General features: G+C 39.1%; 2 protein-coding genes across 2 annotated transcripts; one reads left to right on the top strand and one right to left on the bottom strand.

Moving 5' to 3' along the window:
- Positions 1–3,106: 3,106 nt before the first annotated feature.
- LOC105446117 (toll-like receptor 4) lies at positions 3,107–7,691 on the bottom strand. The gene has a single exon (XM_030990133.1). The coding sequence runs from the start codon at positions 7,257–7,259 to the stop codon at positions 4,563–4,565; it is 2,697 nt and encodes an 898-aa protein (XP_030845993.1). The 5' UTR covers positions 7,260–7,691; the 3' UTR covers positions 3,107–4,562.
- A 6,856-nt stretch (positions 7,692–14,547) lies between these two features.
- LOC593247 lies at positions 14,548–22,589 on the top strand. The gene is made up of 9 exons (XM_030990132.1): positions 14,548–14,943; positions 16,045–16,156; positions 16,721–16,885; positions 17,408–17,584; positions 18,442–18,515; positions 19,469–19,666; positions 20,350–20,577; positions 21,236–21,379; positions 22,326–22,589. The coding sequence occupies exons 1-9, from the start codon at positions 14,707–14,709 to the stop codon at positions 22,449–22,451; spliced, it is 1,461 nt and encodes a 486-aa protein (XP_030845992.1). The 5' UTR covers positions 14,548–14,706; the 3' UTR covers positions 22,452–22,589.
- The last annotated feature ends 323 nt before the right edge of the window (positions 22,590–22,912 follow it).

The following is a 22,912-nucleotide window of genomic DNA, read 5'->3' as shown; positions in this document are numbered from 1 at the left end:
ATTGCTTTTTAGTGGACCCCTCTGTTTCCACTATGTATTCTTAAATTGTTGTAAATGTTTAAAATTGATTTGTAATGTTTTGTTGGAAACATAAATAAATTGAATTTAATTGAATTTAATTGAGTGGGAAACAAACCATTACTAGCTACATGGCTTCAATATAACGGGAATCCTATTACAATAAAATGCAATATTTTGTAAGAATACTTTTCTCAGTCTATAAGCATAGTGTTTTGTTTTTATGTAAATGCATGTGTGCTCATGTTCCTTGATTTTAAAAACACAGCAAAAATACGTATGAAAGAACAATCTTTTAAACCCCAGCATGCGAAGGTGTAGAGCCCAGAGACGGACCTCCCAAGGAGCAGGGGGCACAGTGCTCCCACTTTTTCAAGCACCAAAAAGTGCCCCTTTTTACATAGGAAAAGTGCCTCTCTAACTTTTTAAGAAGTGCCCCTTCTTATATAGGAATAGGGCCCCTTTTACTTTGACAAGTGCCCCTTTTAATTTGTAAAAGTACCCATTCCCCTTTTCAACTCTGATAAGTGCCCCGTGACACGTGTCCATTTTCCTTCGACAAGTTCCCATTTTCCTTTGCGATAAGTGTCCATTTTCCATTCTCCGTTTAGTCTCATTTCACAACGCCCCCTACCGTCAGAGTTAGCAGTCATACATGTTAGCCTATGGAATTGTACAAACAGAAATCGTTAAAAATTCATTTTTTGTTTAAACGAAAAGGACATCCACCCTGACTTACGTTATTACTAGCTCTTTCATTAGAACCCTCATGTCCCATTGACTTTTGAAAGTTCACTCACCGTAATTTGATCAAAATAGGTTGCAAGCTCGTCATTGCCTATAATACACATGTGAAACAAGACGAACTTTGGACTCGGTTTGCCAAGCGATTTTAAGATTATAGGTCAAGCACACGAAGGATAAGAAGCATGAATTATCATAGATCACTTCTGCTTGGTTCATTATGTCCATTTCATCCAACCCCCCACCGTAATTTTTCCATTTAGTAAAAGCAAACATTTTGCCGAGGTAAGCAAAAACATGAATATTCATGAACGGTCAGACAATACAGCCTTTTAGTACGTAACGTATAGTGAATTGGAATCGGCGATAATCCGTCCAGGAGGTAGAGGTCAGTGGTTTGTGCTGGCAATGTTCCAGCGAGCGAAAACGAGACAATCGGAGCAATATATCATAAGTGCTCTTTTTAATCTCTAGTAAGTGCCCCTAGATAAGTACGAGAAGTGCCTCTTTTCACTTTTGATAAGTGCCCCCTTCACTTCTGATAATTATTCTATTTAAATCTGAGAGGTGCCTCTTTTACTTTGACAAGTGCCCCTTTTCCTTTATAAGAAGTGCCCCTTCCCCTTTTAATACCTATTCCCCTTTTAACTCGGATAAGCGCACCTTGTATTTTCACATGTGCCCTTTTTCTTTTCTTATGAGTGACCCTTTTCCTAATGATAAGTGCCCCATTAAAAAGCCCCTTTCCCTTCTCATAAGTGCCCCTTCTCTGGAAAATGACCCTTTTCACGACGAGAAGTTACTCCTTTTCACATCACATAAGTGCCCCCTTCACTTCCGATCAATGCCTCTTTAAAATCTGATCGGTGCCCATTTTCTTTTAAATAATGCAAACTTTCCTTTATTTCAAGTGCCCCTTTTTCATTCACATAAGTGCCCTTTTCATATCTGGTCATTGCTCCTTTTCAGGTGCGATAAGTGCCTCTTTTCACCTCTGATTTTCTCTTTTAACAATGATACGTGATCCTTTTCCTTTCTAATAAGGGACCTATCCCCTTTCACCTCTTATAAATGCCCCTATCAAAATCTAATGGGGGCCCCTTTTCCGTCGACAAACGCCCATTTCTTATTCCTATGACTGACTTTTTTTCATCCCTGGCGAGTACCTCTTTTTGAGGGTGTAAGAAGTGCCCCATTTTCATCTCTGATAATTACTCTTTGTACTTTGGCACATGCTCCTTTTCTTTCCTGATAAGTGTCCCCTTTTCCCCTCAGCATTAAACGTGCCCCTAATTTCAAGCGACTAAGAGCAGATTCCCCCAAAGCTCGCTAGCTACGCTAGCACGCATCAATAGATGATATGCTTATGTTACTTATCAAAGGTCTTTTCAGTCCTTTTTCAGTCCTTTTCATGCTACCTACTCGCCTCTTTCAGGCGCCCCTATTCGGGCCATGCCCCCAACTTGAAAAACTGCGGGGAATTGTTTCGATCGATATTTGAATACAATGTACATACAAGTGACGTGTCTCGGTTAACGCACAGTTCACCAAGATTCCTCGGAAATTTAACATCTCCAGACCAGTTCCGCTAGCTCTGATTTCCAGTTCCAGTTCCAGCATGCGCCCCATAAGAAATATTATGGCAGAAAGGGGGGAAGAAGCAGCCAGACAAGACTGCATTGTCTGCCTTTGATGTACTGGGCGATGGCAAGCGGGTTCAGGTCATATTGATGTTGACTAACGGCCAGAAGATATTTAATCCGGAGTCTCTGAGCATCCCCATCTCCGATGACCAGATGAGCGGAAAATGATGAAGGAGCTATATACTCGCGGCTGATTTGACGTCACAGACTTAAAATTCTAGCTGCACTGCAACTGTACTGAGCACGCACTGCGTTACTTAAAGGAGCTACACAAAGAAAATTCACTAACAACTGATAATTAGAACAAATTACATATGGATGGAAAGATTTTCTCTTGAAAAACACGAATAATTTGCTAAGAAATCATATAGATATCATGGAAAGGCGTAAAATGCAATTTTTCAAGACCCTTCTTAAAACCCCCAAGCGCCCCCAAACGTAAGTCAAACTATGGCCTATTGCACCCCAACTGTTCTGTCTTTATCCCATACTCCATTTCTCTCTCTCTCTCTCTCTCTCTCACTCGCTCTATTTCTCTGTCTGATATATCTTCATAAAACCGGTTTCAAACAGTAATTAAATTTTAGCTGAATATCCTAAACATTTTACACTTCATTCTAGTGAAACTTTGTAAAATAGAAATTAAGTTTTATTCTATTAATGTACACATAATATTTGAATATCTTAAAACCTGTGTCGATATTAAACCTGCCCAAGTAGCTTATTCACACGTCAACTCCTGTTATCATAACATTTCATCTGCAGACATAGAATAAAGTGGAACACCAGAATAGGCCCATAAGAGTCGGATACATGATAAAATCATATTGTGTTTATTGTTATCAAATTTGTCATTCTTTCGTTCAAAAGAATTTCATTTGATAAAAATACAGTTAAAGCGTGAAAGCAGAGAAACATAAATTATATCTATACAGTTAAACAAACAAATTTTAATTCATTCATTAGATGTAACTATATAATTCGAAATGCATAGAGTTTTTCACTTTGTAAAGTTAAATTCTCAGTAAAATATATACATTTAATTATATTATGAGCATAACATTTTACAATACAGATAACAATATCACGCATTCAAAGTTTTACGCATTCATTGTCTTTTCCAGTCCGAAACATGTACAGGTAATATTAAGTTATGTCGAAAGTTTCAATATAATCCTTAACAAGCAACTAGTTAGAGAAAACAAGGTTGCAAATGGTTTACATACAAACTCTCACTTTGTTGTCTTGAGGTTTGTCCTTACAATGTGATACTTTTAGAGCTTTCAGCAATGCAATGCATCCATTTGTTGTTATATAGACAGTGTACATGTATTTCAAATGAATAAACCAATTAATTGTATAGGCCCTACCATTAAAGCTTGGAAGGGTGATTTGCCCATACTCATTTTAACGAATTCAGGTTACAATGTTGCTTACGATATTCATTAAATTATAAGGAAGGTTTCGTTATTAGGTAATATACAATTGCATGTTTCCATTTTTGTTTATCGCAATAGCAAACACTATTTAGAAATTTATTTTCTGTCAACTTTAATATACAAAATAGCCACGTGCCGTCTCGATAATCTTCACTATATGTTAGACGTGCTATGTGGGCGTTGGCCAAGATGCATGCGCTACTGGGCCATTATAGCCTTTAATTGAACTATTGTCCATGAAGAATTTCATCTTTTCTAACCTGCCTCTTTTTTTTTAAACCGTTACCGTGATTATTATCATACGGTAACTGAATTACGTTTTTTTTTTCATTCTGTTACCGTGATTTGTAACTTGTAAAATATGCCACCTTTGAATGAATTAAATATTTTCCTGGACCCTTAGTGATTATTTAATCCTAATCGAACCCATTGGTTTAGTAATCTTAGATTGTTGATAGGATAATCAAATTTAGACGCTTTTTTCTTGAAAATGCCTTTCTCCTGTCGCAGATGGGCGACGCCTTAGGCAAAGGTCGTCTTCTTGAAAGTGAATGACGATAGCCCTATTCGAATTTTCATCACGCTTTCACCCCCACCCCCCCCCCCCCTCGCCAAAAAGGGTTTAGGGGGTGAGGGCCTAGAAATAACGAAAACAGGGGAAGAGGTAAAAAGAGATAGAGAGAATAGCGCAGGATAAAGGTAGACTAGGCAACTCTCATTATGCAGGTATAAGATGGTTACGCTTACGGTTTACAGACAGATATTTCTCCAAACGTTTCCAAAAGTATGTTTGTCCCTCCTCATCATCTTCCATCCATTCTACAAATGGCCCTTGGCCTCCCATGTACTTTCTCACATCATATGGTATCTTATCTTCTTCAATGTTCTCCAGGAACACCACTACCATGTTCTCTGTCTGGGTCTCGTCCACTTGATCTATTGCCATACGGAAATATTTCAGAAACCAGTAATCAACGCAGGCAGCATTACTCAGTAATACAAGAATCTTATAGCTTCTTGTCAAGACGTGATCTATGGCATCCGTGCGATGCATGCCAAGGGGAAGATCATTATCCTCGAAGACGTTTATGATTCGCTTGTAGTGCGGCAAGAATCTCTGCAAAAAGGGTTTCAGTTTGTCCTGAATCCAATTCTCATCATTACCCCGTGCCGATATGATGCAGACATCAGAATCGTAATCCTCGCGATCGTTTTCGTCCATGATTTCTATGTAGCCCAAAATGGCGAGTCGGAGAAGGAAAAGTTTGTGACTTAGTTGCCATCTGTAGTGGTACACGATGACGACGACGATAACCACAATGACAACGAAAAATACTGTTAAAAAGTATACATAGACATTTGCTGTGCAGAGATCGTTTGGTTGGATGAATTCCAGTGCCTCTCCTCCGAAAGGTTTCGGTGATGAAAATGAGCACGTTGTTTCTTTACCATTCTGAACATTAATGGCTCCACGCAGCAACATGATTAACCATTGTGATTTGCAGGAGCATTCGATGGGATTTTGTGACAGATCGATTGAAGATAGCGTGGTTGAAATTTGGGAAAATGTTGTCTGATTGAAAACGCTCAGCTGATTTCTTGCAAGATCTATCCAAGTTATCATTTGCGTTTTAGCAAATAAAGCCTTATCGATATAAAACAATGCGTTATTTCCAATAAAAAATGTACTCAAATGAATCAGGTTGTCGAAGATATGCAAGGGAAGTATTTGAAGGTTATTATTTTGCAGAGATAGAGTGGTCAGTGAGGTTATCGAAGCAAAGGCGCCAGATTCGATCGTGGAAATTTCGCAGTCACTCAAATCGAGAACTTGTAACTTAAAAAGGCTGTCAAAAACCCCAAACGGTAAACTGCCGATTTTGTTTTGTTTCAGTCCGAGATACCTTAAATTGCGAAGTCCTTGAAACAAAGATATATTTTCAGATGAATCCCACAGTTCTCTCAATATTACATACGAGTTATCTAATTCGATGCAGTCAAGATGTGGCGTGTACTGAAATGTTTTTCCCGGAATTAAAGCAGATAGAGATCGCCACCAGTCGAATGGTCTAAAGGTGAAAACGAATTTTTCCAGAAGTGGAGCATGTAAGGTCATTTGTGCACTTATTCTGGTACGGGATACATTGAATGTTCGTAAGTTGTCAAGTCCTGCTAGAGATGTAGTTGGCGTTTCCATTAACTGAGCGTTGTTAGTCAGGTCCAGGAATGTAAGATTTGTGAGACCCTTGAAGGCAAATGGACTCAAATTCCCAAGGTTGTTCTCTGACAAATCCAGTTCCCAAAGATCAATCTTCCAAGATGACCCTGAGGGATTGACTTGTTCTATCTTTGTGTTAGTAGCTGTAAGGCTTCGAAGTTCCTTCATGCCATCAAAGAAAGCAGACTCCAGAACTCCTATATGAAAGCTAATCAGTTCCATCTTATAAACGGAGGTTAGATTAGCAAAGATGGACGGGTAACACTTAAACTCGTTTTGTTGCAGCTTTAAATTGGATAGCCTTTTACCACGCAATGGGTCAAAGAAGTCAGGAGGGACATCGGTGAATGCCATCAGCAGAAAAATTTCATCTATCTCAGAATGAGCGATACCCGTAAACAAATTCTTCCATACTTCAAATGTTTGCCCTGGCCCCGGTATTAAAAATTCAAATACCAAAGCACGAATGGGAAAATCAGCAACAACATCGGCATCAATTTTCCTGAAACTATTCCCACCTAGACAGAGAGTGTCTGTCCTGCAGGGGAGACTTAGAACATCAGCTGATATTTCTTGAAATGTGTTAGAACTGAAGTCTAGCATAGTCAGTGTTCTTTTGGGGCACTTCGAAATGTTGATATACGTTAGTTCATTCCCCATTAAATCAAGGCTTTGTAGCTGAGGTAAGAATCCGAGGGTATCATTCGGGAAGTATGATAAATTGCAGAATTGAAGGGACAGACTCGACAACCGTTTGGACTCCTGAAAGATATCACTTCCGGGAAGGGTGAAAATGGGGTTATGGTCTAGGGACAAGCTGATCAACTGGTCTACAGGAAAGAAAGTCGCTAAATCCATGAAGCCGATGAGATTGTTAGACAGGTCTAACTTCTCCAAGAGAGAGTACATGAGGAATGACGTATTCCGGAGGCTTCGGATGAAGTTTGACGACAAATCAAGCGAACGGAGATCATTGATAAGGTTATTGGGTACGTCTTTCAGCTGCCTATTTGAGCAATCGGCTGTTTTCTTCAGGAAATCCACAGAACACACATCGCTCTTAGTACCGTTGACGTGACCTGTTACGGTTGTAATTCCGTGTTCATTATGTGGCCGGAACTCCTGGCTCGGGGACACCATGATATTAAATGAACATACCATGAGGATGGATAATAGGAAAATTGTCTTCCACGTCATGATGTATTAACTCCTCAACAGAATTGGTTTGGGCTATAGTAATAGTTTTTGTGCCTTGTGCTAAGCTTCTTCTTAGGCGATTAACAAGTACGTCCGTCAAAGGTACTTGTATAATAACCCTTTGGTTACATAGAAAAAAGATCACGTCCCAAGGTATTCCCGCGTGCAGACATTCACGAGATATGATGAGATAATGATAGTGTCAAGTGCCAACGATTTATTGCTTGGATGGAGCCCAATGCCAATTAATACATCACAATATCGTAAAGCTAGCACGAGTAAACCTGGAAATGTTGTGTGTGAATTCCGGATATACTTCCTTAACTGGGCGGAGCTAGGGCAGGCGCCAATCTGCCTGGTAGTAAACACACGATATGCGCAATGGCCCTACTGCGCATTTAAGAGCACTGAATCTCGAAACGATCGCACCGAAATTGTCTGTGTGTGAATGATGCTGTATGATTAAAATGTTAAATCTGAGATACATGGCCCCACGTGTTATCAGTGTCTGTGATTTGGTGTAATATTGAAGCCCTAAAAAAATGCGCTTCAAAATGATCATGAAGTGCCTCAAAAAAGTAAAAGTCTTTGAGTGACCGGTTTTACCAAACTCCTTTTCCCCAAGTGACTGTAGTGTTATGAAAACCGTTAGGAAGACGAATTTTTAAGTTTCGATTTCCAATCATAAATATCTCGATAATCAGACAGGCGATCGGCTTGAAAAGGTCATGGGGTTCCTGACTGACCTAACTAAAGGTTTATAATTATCATTGCATATATAGTTAAAGGTTTCCTGGTATCAAAATTGACTTGCTCCGCTTTCACACAGGTAAAAAAAACGTTAAAGCCTTAAAGTTATTAGTTTAAAGAGCATTAAAGGGATTGAGTAACTTTGTCTCAAATTCTGAAACAAAATCCCGGATTTAGCTCATGCTGCTACAAGGAAGTCCCTCGAGATCATAACTGAAACAGATATTTACCCTCGTCAACATAAGGTGAATGATCGTGCTTTCGGAACTTGCCCGGAAAGTCTATTTTATGAATATCCTTTCACCAGGAAACCTATTTAGAAGAAAAAATGAAGACTATTATGTATATTTTATGTCATATGAACCACCACTATAATTAAAGGGACTTTGTAACATTGTTCAGATGAGAGATAGTGGTGCTAAGGTAGTGACTTCAATGCTAGATGTACAATTAAAGATAATCTGAATATTTGAGTGAAAACGGATTATTATTCATGGTACAGATTGGGAAAAACTGATCTGATCGATTCCTTAATTCTCCCAACTATATTATTCTACTTCTATTCTGCTACTTGTCAAAGCCTGTTCAGCATCAAGACAAGGACAATTTAATTACATTTTAGGTGAATGGAAATCGTCACAAAGCAATAAAATGGCTCTACATTCCATTCCAGACAGTTAAGTGTTGACAGATTTTTATAGCCTGTTTTATGTATTTTTCTCATGGAAAAACAGTTGGGAAAATTCAAAAATGGTTGGGAGAATTTACTGTTAATCACTGTTAGAGGGTGCCTCACATCGACGCCTTCAAAGAAAACCATAGATATCTTTGTGGTTTGAGAATTTGTTCAGGATTTTTTGCATGTAAGACGGTTAGTATAGTAGAAGGAATATAGTAAGTAACATTTTATACAAAAATTAAGCAATTTTTTTCATCAACCTTCAACAATGTTACCGAGTCACTTTAAAGCAACTTTCTGCGCAAAACATAAGTTTACATGTAGTTGACAAAAATGAAAATTTGTATACAGACTAATTTAAAATGTTACCCGCTTTGTTCTATGCACAAGAGTAGGATAGAGGGAAATAGAGAGAGTGGGAGACAAGCGGCGTGTCCAAGTTGATAACAGGGGTCAAGTCCTCAAACAGGGGCGTGCTGTAGACCCATTGTAAAGGGTATATTTTCTTTGGTCATGGTCATTCAAACTGGCAGACGGGGTGTACGTCCGCTTCACCCATAGACAGAAATAACCGTCTGATATGGGTCATTTCTTTAATAAAACTGATATTTTTTGACATTCCCCAATCTAGTGGAGCCAGACGTAGTCTCAGTGGACCAACCGACGATATAGAGAGACTGAAGCTTTTGGTCTACTTCACCCCATGGTTGGTTATGCAACTTAGAACCAAAATACTCCAACCAAAAGTGCAACATAATAACTATTTCTTATATGGCGCTTTTTCAGGAGGGCCCTATCAAAGCGCCTTACACATATATATACTATTACCCTGGTCATCGGATTCAAGGCTTACCCGCACACAATGTATGCACATTCTCCACTCCCTGGGGAGCATTCCAGCCAGGCCTCATTTTTACAAGCGCACACTTGCTAATCTAAGCACATTAGCTTTCGCATCCTACCGGGTACCCATTTAACACCTGGGTGGAGAGTGGCAAATGTAGATCAATGTCTTGCCAAAGACATAGACATCCCATACCCATAGTGCATTCACATACTGTAATTTATATACATTTAAAATGAACAATATACCTTGACACTTCGCGTAAGCTATATCAACGGGGGGGGGGGGGGGGGTAGTAGGCCTATTTCCTTTTGTTTGGAATCGAATCGAATCCAAGGCAAGTGATACCAGGAAAGCTTTAACTAGGATATATACAAGGAAGTTTTATCAAAAATTGCCAGGAAAATCTATATTATGAATATCCTTTCACCATGCAGGTAAATCTATAATAATAATAATAATACATAACATTTATTAGGCGCTTAATACTGATGTTACAGAAGAAACAAATCAAGACTATTATGTATCTTCTATGTCAAATGAACGACTAAACTATAATTAAAGCAACTTTCTGCATGTGCAAACCATAAGTTTACAAATTTAGTTTACAAAAATCGAAATTTGTATACAGACTAGTTTGAATGTTATCCACTTTGCTCTAAACACAAGTAAGGATGTAGCCTTCATTAATTTTAGCATCGTCTGATCATGGATTAAATATTCGAAATTAACGGACACGCGCCGTGACAACTATAATAACTACAAAATAACAACAATATTGACCGTTGCTGTTCAAAATGTTATGACATGGACCGATTAAACTAGAATAGCAGCAACAGCAAAAATCTTCTAAACCAGGGAGGGAGGGGGGGGGGGTACTCACATTTGGAATGGACGGGAGTGTGCGGGTGAAGCCAATACCAAATTAATATAGGGTCATTTTGGCAGAAAATGGTACTAATTAATTACTAGGAATTGGGATGAGAAGGCGAAATGATTTCCTTCATTATTACAACTGGGATTTCCACTTTAGCGAGAATAAGGATGAGGTTTTAAATACCAACTCATGTTTAAAACTCATTAAAGCGATGCATCCCAGCATACCGTATTAGCTGGGTAGCCCCCCTTAAAAGGGATAGTTTGGGAATGGAATCCTCAAAATCATTTAAAACACCATCCATATTCCACACCAATGGACAATTCACTGTTGACTCCTTTCAATAGAGGCTAGGAAATTGAAAATTTGTACATTTCCTGATGATAATACTTTTTTGGATAATGATAATTGGATTTTATTTACCCAGTGTAGCCACATCAGTAGAATACTGTTCTTTCTGCATTACAGCATCAATTGCAAATTACCTATTTACACCTGGGTGGAGAGTGGCAAACCTGGATTTACATCTTTACAAAAGGCTGTTATATTGTGCCAGTCTGTGATTCGAACCCTTAACCCTTGGATCGAAAGGCAAGTAAGTGAATTTAAAAAAATGCCACATGGGCATATTAATTTTTGCTACACTTTTTTGTATAGTGCAGATTAGCGTTATGTTCTAATGATTGGCAAAATCATTGCAGGGTCTGGGTATATATATATATATATACACTTGTTATCGTAAGGCAATGTTAAACACATATTTTTTTTGCCCACAGAAATCCAAAAGAAGATAAGAATTTGACTTATTTTGAGTTTCAACTTGCAAACAGACATCTTACCAAATTTTCACAGCTTCAACCAATGCAGTTAAGTTAAAATTGTGTTCTGCTCACAAGATGAATGCATTATTTGTGGGAAAAGAAGGAAACCTTGATTATGGGTTAAATTCTACCAAAGTATCCTATGTGGAATTGCCCTTTGCTATTAGACAAAAGGTTAAAGCAGGGAGGTGTGTTATACCAGTGGAGCATCATAAGTCAACTGTACTCTACATAATGATATGGTTCCATATTGTGTATAGACCACACAGTTATTCAGGAAATGGAACAGACTGGAAAGTATAATATTTGAACTCCCAGTACATGAACTTGAGAACATGAGATGTTTCCAAACAAATATATAGGTTTTTTTTAAATGATTGTGGATTAAATTCTAAAAATATTTCTGAAGACTCTTTCCCTTCAGGAAGTGCCCTTGGTTATTCGACAAATGAATATTGAAGTACAGTCAGGCAAACATAATCTATACAAATCACATAGTTATTCAGGAAATGGAAAAGACCGGAAAAGATATTAGTTTGAAAGCCGCGTTATCCGCTTTGTTCTAAACACCAGAAAAGATATCATGTGAATTCCTGGAACATGCAGGGACGGATCCAGGGGGGGGGGGGCACAGGGGGCACGTGTTTCGGGAGCAAAAAATATATATGTGCTCTTACCCCCCCCCCCCCCCCGCTTATTTAGCGACTGGCTGAGTCGTTGCGATTTTTTGTTGGACCCCCCCCCCCCCAAAAAAAAAAAAAAAAAAAAAAATTGTCCTCTTACCCCCCCCCCCCCCCCCCCCCCCCTTATTCAGCGGCTGGCTGAGTCGCTGCGATTTTTTTTTTTTTGGGGGGGGACCAAAAAAAAAAAAAAATATATATATATACTGATTTCACCCCATGTCATTTTGTGCCCCCCGGTAAAAAATTCCTGGATCCGCCCCTGAACATGAACTCGAGATGCTTGTACACAAGGTCAAATAAAGCCCTGACGATTCCCCGGTGATTTCACTTCAAATTCAAAGATATTAGCAGAGTCTAAATGGACCCCTATTAGGCATACAGTAACAAAATAATCCACAAGATATGACCCCTTTTTTGCCGGAAACAGGTAGAAAATGGCATACGAGGTAAATATTTATGTATAGTACCCTATTTTCACAAAATGTTTGCAGTATACACATGAACATGTTTGAATACATAAAGAATTTTTTTTTAATCGTTTAATATCTTGCCTTTTTTTTAACACAGTTTTTTTCAAATCCAAAATCAAAATAACAAACTTTTTTTCTTCTTCAATTATGCTTCAACTATCATGCTTACACGAAGTCAATATGTAATGATACCAATGGGGACATTTCTAGCTCACCATGAAAGGAGGAACCAAGGGAGTTTATCCTCAGATACATGATAAGGGACTGATCCCTCCCCAGAGAGTATAGGATTAACTTGATTTCCAGCAACCATCAAATATGATTTTTATTTTCCTCCGTGGCGCTTTTTCAAATGTCTATGAATATATTTCCCATGGAAATTCAGGGAACATTTTGGAGGCATACAGGGGGCATTTCCATAAAGAGCCTTATAATCAAACTCGCACTCAGCACCTACGTATTAGAGTATTCTGTATCTCTTGCGCAACCCTGTTTTCACGAAGTGACGGTAGTGAGGAAAATCGTAACGCAAAGTGTATGCGATTTTCATTCACTACCGTCACTTCGTGAAAATAGGGACGAATAGTAGGTCTATTTCAATCATTGTGTAATTTGCCCTCTCCCTCCCCCATCATCCTGTCGAAAAAGACAACATTTCAAAGACTACTTGCTAATTTGGAGAGCACCGTTTCTACATGAATATTCATCATAAGGGAGCACACCCTCAGCCAGCCTCCGTGCAGGGCTGGTATCCAGCAGTGTTTAAAAAATTTGTTACCAAAAATTCTTGGTGGTTCTGCAAGTTCCACTGACAATATTATCCCATTTATGTACACCTTTGCTCATAAAGTTGGAAAAAAAATTTTTACCCCAATTTACGGAATTATTTTGACAATGATTTATTCCTAATAAACCTAAATAATAGTATACATTCTCAGATTTTATTGAATAATAATTTGCCGGTGTTTGTTTTGCGTGACTGTTAAAGCATGTGTATGTTACTATGCTTATCAACTAGGGGACCTACGCCCTTAAGTCATAAAAGACAGTAATGAGGATTAATGCATCATAAAAGGACACTAATATATCACATCGACATTTTGATCCTGGGGCCTCACAGTAACGAGGCCGTTGCTTTGCCACTGAACCATGACTGTACGCAGCGGGGGCTAGGGTAGGGGGCAGTTCCCACAAATAGAATAAAAAACAAAGAAAATGAAATCAATTATCAATAATAATTCATAATAATTACTTTTACAGGGGGGGGGGGCTTACGCCCTACAAGCTCTGCCTTTTAGTCGACCCTCCTTCCCTTTCAATTTAATGTTTATTTTTTTAATGTATTGTATTGTGCAAATTGATCTATATGTATATAAATATGTGAATATGTTAAAATGTAACACCATTGTAAATATGAACGATTGAAAGAGGAACAAATAAATGAATTGAATTGAATAATTCATTTAACCCCCCCCCCCCTTGTCCCCAACTGAAAAAATTCTTCTGTGTGCCCATACCTTGAGTCATAATGCATGGCCGTACAGAGGATTTTCTTATGTTGGGGAGGGGACCTGGGTAAAATGAAATTGTACATAATGTTTTATAGCTCCCTCTCAAGGTCAAGATATTAATTTAGCTATAAAACAATGTTTCTTGACTAATATCGACTGATTGGCTACTCCGGTTTGGAACTTATGATTTTCATGCTCGCAGCTACCATTGCATGTATCAGTGGCGGATCAAGGGGAAAAAAAGGGTAAAAACACGTTAAATTTACCTTTTTCGGGGGTCTCTGGCGCTCAAGAGGGGGGGGGGGGGTGCGGGTGCCAATTTGTCAAATTTCCGAGGGCCAAAAAACAAACAAAAATTGCTCAGTACGTCCCCCCCCCCCCCCCCTGTTTCGGCCGGCGTGATTTTCAAATTTTCGGGAGCAAAAAGAAAAAAAGGTGGGCCCCCACCCTGCACCCCTAAGAAATCCTGGATCCGCGCCTGGCATGAATGGCCGCATACGGTAAATTTATAACGTATTACGTTTTTAGCTGCCCCTTGCAGTGCGCGTGGACTAGTGCTAAAACTGGCCCCATGGCCGTGCATATAATATATTGAGTGGCGCGCGAAATTACGCTACCGCTCATGCCTAGCTAGCTAGCTCATTGCACTGAAACGTACGGAGGTAGCGCTGAGCTAGCTGAGCTGAGCTGAGTTGAGTGGTTGGTCCAGATTCAGTTTCGGAGGAAAAGTAACCAACGAGGGCGATAGACAACTGTATAAGTTCCATAGCTTCTCTCAATTCTCAATTTATACGGTCATTTCAAGCGTTATCATGAGTAATTCCGATTTTAAAGGCCAAATTGTGGTCTATTCCATCGTAGGATGTCCGTTCTGCATGCGAGCGAAACAGACGTTGCGAGATTTGGAATTGCCTTTTCTCGACATCAACCTCGATTCTTATGGTGAGAGCGTACGGAAAGAAGTCCGAGAAAGAAGTGGCAGGAGCACGGTTCCGCAGATCTTCTTTAATAGTAAACATGTTGGCGGCTACGATGATTTAAAGGCTTTAGTAAGTATATATTCCAGGGTTAGAAATTATACGTCTTTTTATTCATAACAGTCCCGTTTACTGGTATTTATGTGATGTTTAATAAGACTGTCGTTGGTGGAAACCTTAACCCCGGTGGTAACGTACACCTTTCTGGGATGCCTCCGGGATTTTATTCGGGCCCCGCCCCTTTTTCCGATTCCATCCCCTTCCTCTGAAAGACACAGCAAAATACGACCATGAACTTTCTCAAAATGGATACTATTTTAAAATAATGTTACTTGTAATTGTAGTAAATGTAAGTGATAATTACCTATCATCAAGTATCATCCTGGCCTTAATTGTTCTGGGCATTTAATGCCCTAACCAGTTGATAAAAACAAATCCCAAGTCATAAAACTATTAAAGACTAAACGTGTGCTGCTCTGTCCTGACTTGGTTTGGCTTGGCTTTGGTAAGTGAGCCTACATGTAGATACATGTATATTTATTTATCTATCGATTGGACTTTCAAACTGAACACACACACATACAATGTACATGTACTCTCTCTCTCTCTTTCACTCTCTCTCTTTCACTCTCTCTCTCTCTTCCTCTAAAGTCAGTAACTTTAAAGGGAGATTTCCATTAGAAAGTCATAGCCTCTGACACCATGCTTTGGTGTAAATACCATTAATGAGTGTACAACTCTGCACACAACCCGTACTCTCATCAAGAAATCCCCCCTAGTCTTTATTTATTTATTTTTTTTTTTTCGGGGGGGGGGGGGGGATGCATGTAAAGTGCAGAGCATTACATAGGCCTGTTCATCAAACTGAAGATTAAACCTGGTGATTGACAACACCTGTTACTGGCTAAACACCTGAATCCCCCCCCCCCCCCCCCCCCCCAATGAGAGCCCACTACTTTGCATATTTAAGCAGTAGGAAGAAGATTGAGAAAAGAGAGAGATAGATAGAGCTCCAAAAGTGAAAAGTCTGATTGATCAAAAAAAAGCAAAGCTCAAAGATATTCATATTTTCTTTGTTTTGTATTGACTTGTGTATAGTTTGTCTTATCTTGTCCTTTTATTTGGATTTTGTTAATTCACATTTCTTTTTTTCTTTTTTTGGTCCAATATTAGCTTGCCGATAAAGTCGGTCTCGATCGCCTGATTGAAGAAGTGAAGAACAATGAATCCCCTCCTGAAGCCCCAAAGGTTCCTGATTCTAGCGAATTGAAGAAAGAAAAAATAGGTAAGACTAAGTAAGAATCAAAAATTACTTTTCATACTCCTACTGTAACAGTTACATTTTGTAGTAGTAGTACCGTACATCTACTTCACAAGTTCACACAGCATTCTCATTGGGGGGCACATGCCCCCCAAAAATTTCCAAGATCGGTTGAACTTTTTTAGACCCCTCCCCCTCCCCAGGACGTTGATCGATTACATGTATGTGCCCCCCAAACATCAAACTCTGGCTATGGCCCTGCTACCCCCCCCCCCCCCCCAGTGTAACCCAATACCTATTTTCCACTTCGTAGTCGGAACCAACAGTACAGATGTACCAGGGAATCAGCAAATGATGGGAGTTTTTGGGACCATACTGCTACAGTTGAGCTAAGATGGCACTAGAGGGGATTTCGCAGTAGTGCTTGTAGTACATAATGGCTTTAAATGAGCCAAGAACCATGCAGTTTTGGGTTCATTTCATTCTGCGCGGTTACATGTCTTCTGTACATTCGTACGGTATGTAAAAGATACAGTACCAAAAACTACATATTAAACCTTTTCTTCACTGTTTTTTAATTTTTTTTAGGGGATATGGATTTCACTTGTGAGCTAGACGAGCACGCCGTGTTGATACGGGATCTTAAGATGAGCGGAATCATCAAGGATCACAGGAAAGGACTTACAACCCACAAGAACACGTTCCAGGCAAATCAGTTTGTGGACTGGTTAGTGAAGGAAAAATCCTTTGACGGTAAGGTTTTAGCAGATTTCTTTGCAGATTGCTTTAAAGCCCATCTGTACTAGCTTACACTTTACAGGAGGGATTAGACCACCCTGCAATGTCACTGACAGGTGGTTATCTCATCAAATCAGCTCTCACTTAACATAAGAAAAAGAGGATCATGGGGGACCAATGGTCACCGATTAGGCATTGTTTGCTCTATAGAGGGCGCAAGTAGCTATAAGTAGTACAGTGGGGCTTTAAGAGTAGAACATTCAAAGCTGTCTATGAAGGTCACTGAAGTGGAAATAGGAAAAGGGTTTAGCAGAATTCAAGTACAGTCAAACCTGCTTTAGAGACCACCTGTTCATAAAGACCACCTGTCTGTATAGACCATATTTTATGTTTCCCTTCAATAGAGATTTACATTGAAACATGTATTGAATGACCTGTACATAAAGACCACCTGCCTACATTTTGTATTTCCTCTATACGGTCCTCTATGGTCTCTATATACAGGTTTAACCAGTCTCTCCTAAATTCCTCCTACAGACCGGGCCACAGGCATCGTGAGTGGGCAGGATCTCCTGGATCGTGGTTATGCGGCTGCCGTCAAAGCCACTCGAGACGGACGCTTTGAGGACAATGACACCCTCTACAGGCTGCTAGAACATGACCAGAACAGCGCCCTCAATGCTGGACTGACCAGTGAATGCGAGGCCAGACCTGGTGAGTCGTTGTGATGTGCATGTATATAGAGCAAAGTGTACAAGTTTCTATTCCAAGCCCCATTTTCGCTTTTATTTTAGTTAGACCAGGGATCAGTTTCACAAAGCCTTTTTTTCAATGACAAATGACAAAAATCAGTGACAAATCTGCTGTTAACCAATCAGAAGCAAGGATTTCAGTAGCTTATAACAAAAAACTGTCACTTGTCACTGATGACAAGTTTTGTGAAACGCCCCTCAGGGCCCTGTTTCATAAAACTTGTCAACAACAAGTTACAATAACTGTTATAAGCTACTAAAATCATGGCATCCGAATTGGGCCTAGAAATTTAGCATTTTTTATTGATAACAAGTATTATCCGAAGTCCAATCCAATCCAGGAATTTATAGAGCGCCAATATCTAGTTGCCTAATCAAAGGCACTGATGAGACTGAAAAACTACCAAAAATGTCTGTTCATGATTCTCACTGGGAAAGACAAAACAACAGTGACTAATTGTAAGCAATCTGAAATAGGTATGTCTTAAGTTGAGTTCTGAAAGTGGATAACTGGTGACAAGAGTGAAGGATTTGGGGAAGACCATTCCACAATCTCGATCCACAATCTAGATTCATGATAAAACAGGGCCCAAACTCTATGTTCTTTGGCTTCAGCAGAAACAAAAGTGATCCTTTGTGGCACATTCATACATGAAGCGATGATTCTTGTTTGTTTGTTTGTTTGGGTTGTTTGTAAATAAATGGGAAGTGGAGATGAGTGGAGACATAAAAGAAGTAGCTTATAACAGAAATAGTTAAATAAATAATTGCATATTGATAAATTGTTTGGATTTATTGTACTTTTCTATTTTGTTTCAGCTTCAGATCTTGGTGAAGATTTGAGGAAGCTCATCTTATCCCTCTACAATGACTTTCTTACTCCAGATGGGAAGGTGAGAATATTTGAATAAACCAAAGATTTAAATTCTACCAATCGCCTAAAAACCTTTTTTTTTCTTTACAGCTAAAATGTAAGAAATCAATTTAAAAAGACATTACCCGGCATTCCATATGCCAACAAAGAGGAAAAAACAATAATATAAAACCAGCATACATGTACATGGAACCAAAGTTGTTCTTGAGTTGCGTGTGAGCTACATGTATATTCCTTGCAAGTTCATACAGGTGCGCCTAGTAGTTTACTCACAAGTGGCTGTTATCATACTTTTCTGTTAATAATTTAGAGTATATTGTAATAATAATAGCCTAATAGTCCACTCCAAATTTTATTAAACCGAAACGGAAATTCTTTTTGCCCAATTTATCGTGAGCCCGGCAGCCACTGAGCAGCGCCAGATCGACGTTGCTCTATCCCTTATTGTTGAACACCAAACAAGGTAGTATCCCTTCATAGAAGCACCGGTAGTATTTCAAGCTCATATTTTGAATATAGTACACAGAACCCCTAATTCTAATGAATAGATTTTTTTTATTGGTACACTTTAATGATAGATACCACATAATATGCTAAAGATTCAAAATCATCAAAATGTAGTCTTCAAATATAATTTTCTATCAAGACTTTTTCATTTATTTGCTGCTACATTGAAATATCACATTCATTATTTGGGTTTGCAATTTCTAGATTGAAGAAATGTTTTTGTGAAGCTATTTCTGTGAAATGCTTGAACACCCTCCAGACTCCAAACAGATGTAATACATATATTTTGATTCCTTTGAACCTTATTTTACATGTATGCCTTGAATGTAATCCTTAGTCACTGTTTTTATACATGTATGAGTGAAAATAAAATAAAATTTCTCTCTCTCTCTCTCTACCTCTGATCCCTTTTTCCCTCCTTATCCCTCCTTTTGATCTCTCCCTCCCTCTCACTTTGCCTGCCAGAGTGTGAATTACAAGGGCATTGCGGAGAGCTCACAATTCAAGATGTACACGCGGATGACGGCACAGCTTTACCGAGTGGATATCAAGTCAGCCACAAGGGAAGAGAAGATTGCTTTCTTCATCAACATCTACAATGCCCTTGTCATCCATGGCTACGTGGCTGTAGGAGCCCCAACCAACCTCTGGCAGAGATACAAGGTTAGAGTTCAAAGGTCATGAAAGGTCATGCGATTTATGAACTCTTGTTATGCCACTCAAATAATCTCCCTGTCAGTGGCGTACGCAGGATTTTTTTAAGGGGGGGGGGGTAAGGTCATTCTTTAGGGCCACCCTTTTGCACACACAAATTAAAAACTTTTTTTTTGTCTTTCTTTCTTTCTTTATTAAAGAAAAAATTGAGGGGGGGGGGGTTCAACCCCAAATTGTATGTGTAGCAAATGAGAGACCCTGCAGAGAGGCGAGGGAAGCAAACGAAAGGTGAAACATCATTCCATATGATGCTGTACACCACCTCCAAAAGTACAATCTATTGCTAAGCTTTGTGTTACGGGGCCAAGGGCTCTGATTCATAAAACTTGCTATCAATAACTAATGCTAGATATCTAAGACAAAATTTGCTCTCTGCCAATCAAATGCCACAATTTCTGAAGCTTATAACAGTTATTGTAACTTGTTTTTTGTTTTTATGAAACAGGGCCCAGATATGGCATCTGGGTTCTGTTACGAAGATGCTCAATTTCTGTGGGTGCTACATGTATGTATTGGCTGCCAAGCTAAAGCAGCTGATTCCTAATAAAGCACAGATAAAGAGAACTACTCTGCTATTATATGCAACTGAAGTTGATTTCTCCTTAATAAACTTCATCTCTGTGCCTTTTCAGTTCTTCAACTATGTGAGCTACATTATTGGTGGTCAACTATATTCTCTCAACGACATTGAGAACGGTGTTCTGAGGGCAAACAGGAAGCCGATTGGCTCCCTCTCCAAGCCTTTCTCGAAGAGTGACCTCCGCCTCGTGGTGGCGCTAGACCAGCCTGAGCCGCTCATTCACTTTGCACTGGTCTGTGGGGCAAAGAGCTGTCCACCCATCAAGACCTACTCGGGCAAGGTGAGCATTGGAAACACTTGAAGTCATGAAAACATGAAAAGTGCCTGCCAGAACTACTTGTAGCTACTTGCGCCCTATATATTGCAAACAATGCACCTTAGCGGTACCGTTGGTCCCCCATGATCCCCTTTCTCTCCTGTTGATTGACCATGCAGGGAGGTCTAATCCCTCCTGGCCAAACTAGTGCAGACAGGTTTTAAGGTGATGACAAATCTTGAACTCATGTCAACCAAATTGTGCTCGAGTATTTATGAGCACGAAAAAAATTAAATGAAAAGAGTTTGGGTTTGTGACATCACGGCCATATTTATAATAACTAAGCTAGTTGTGAACTAATGACATAGGTAACAGTACATAGTCAGGTGACAACTAGGCTTTGTAAGGTCTTATTAATATGAGCCTTGATGTTTAGGGTAACAGGGTCATTGATCAATGAACATACATATAAGCGGAGGTATTTGAGAGACGCAGTCGTATTCATCTTGTTTGGTTGATGGGGTTATGGTATCTATTAACCAGACATAATTTTAAAAGGAGAGCAAATATAGGCATATAAGAAAGCAAAGGTACCAGCATCTTCAAGATTGATCCCACATGCAGCCATGATTTCCGCTTCCTCAGAATCAACTACAAACATCATCTTGTGCTTTTCTCCTAGGATGTCATGAACGAGTTGAAGTTAGCAGCGGAAGCTTTCCTGGAGGGTTCTGATGGCTGCCAGGTCAACGCTGACAAGAAGGAAGTCAAATGTAGTCAGATCTTCAAGTGGTACAGAGAGGACTTTGGCAAGAATGATAAAGACGTAAGATAATATTTCATTTCAGTTTAAAGGTGTTGTGGTCTGGTGGATATGTCATTGGACTGTGGATCACATGGTTCGCGGTTCGATTCCCGGCGAGGCACTAATGTCCTTTGGGGAGACATTAATCTACATTTGCCATGCTCGCCCCAGAGGATGTAAATGGATACCATTTAGGAATGAATTCCTTGAACTACTACTAGTACTATTATTAATATTTATATGCATATTGTAGGCAAAATTCAGTTCTGGTTTTGGTCAAGTTCGCAAATAGCTCTGTTCATATCCAATTTTAACACAAACCTACAGTACCTGTCTGATGTCACTCTGACATGCATCGTCTTGTGAAACCCAAATCAAGCCCTCTGTCCTACCTACATGTACTTTGTTACTCTCATACATGTATCAGTTGTTCCCTGTTTATTTATCTCTGTTCACATTAAAATTTAAAGATTAAGGATAGTTCTGGTCATCCAATTGCATTTTGAAAGAAAGGGTGTGGAATGGATCAAAAACAGTAGATCATGTAGCATGTAAGTATTGGTGTGTACTGCAAAGTTCTGGAGTCATCAAAATCATAATAAATTTGGCCCAGTCTTGGTAAAGTAACAAGCACTGTACACAGAAAGATGTATATGGGACTACGCAAATGGTGTCGGGCTACTAACCTTGATTTCCTAATCTTTCTATGCTCATTACTCAGCCAGTACACACTTTCTACCAAAATTGTTTGGCAAATGACATTTATTTGTAGTCTTGAACATTCAGTGTAAGTTTTGTTTGATTCTGAGAGAATTCATTTTCTTTTTTTTACCAGAACTCGCCTTTATCTTTAAGGAAATCTTTAATAATCGTTACTTTCATTTCTCATGTTTAGCATATCAATGCTCTTGCTCAAACCTCAAAATTAAGCCAAGCCTACTTCTAACATCTGTTATTTCTCCAACAGGTTGCTGTGTTCATATCCAATCACATGGGGCCGGGTGAGAAGAAGACATCATTCCTGCAGGTCATAAGTCAAAAGGATTACAAGGTCTCTTATATGAAGTACAACTGGGCCATCAACTCTCAATAGTGACCAACACTTATAGGGCAGTGCAAATAAATCTTTAGCTACCATAGAAACCATGAGAAGAATTAATCATCAAGGATATTTTCATGAAAAAGTAAGGAGCAAAATGCCTCATACATAGCTGTATAGCCTTCTTACTTGGGGGGAAAATGATTCCTATTTTCAGCCTTCTAAATACATTTTTTTGAATGTAACCTTGCAGTAGATATCTGTGTAAAAACATAAAAAGTACAGACTATATTCTTAATTTTGCCTAGAGCAATTCATACTTATAGCCTTGAAAGCTTGACAGGTATGAAACAGAATTATACATTCCAATACCAGCAGTCCTGTAATCTTTTCAGACACCAAATACTAGAGTTCAAACACTCGCTCGTTTGGGAGAGATTCTCTTCCCTCATGAATTAGTATTTGAATGTTTTTATTTTGTATTATTGCACCGTAAACTGACATGATAATTTTAG

The sequence above is a fragment of the Strongylocentrotus purpuratus genome, unplaced genomic scaffold, assembly GCF_000002235.5.
Source record: "Strongylocentrotus purpuratus isolate Spur 01 unplaced genomic scaffold, Spur_5.0 spur5_scaffold_19, whole genome shotgun sequence".
Lineage (NCBI taxonomy): Eukaryota > Metazoa > Echinodermata > Echinoidea > Camarodonta > Strongylocentrotidae > Strongylocentrotus > Strongylocentrotus purpuratus.
The sequence above is the reverse complement of the archived record's forward strand: the minus strand, read 5'-3'. Positions and strand labels throughout refer to the sequence as shown.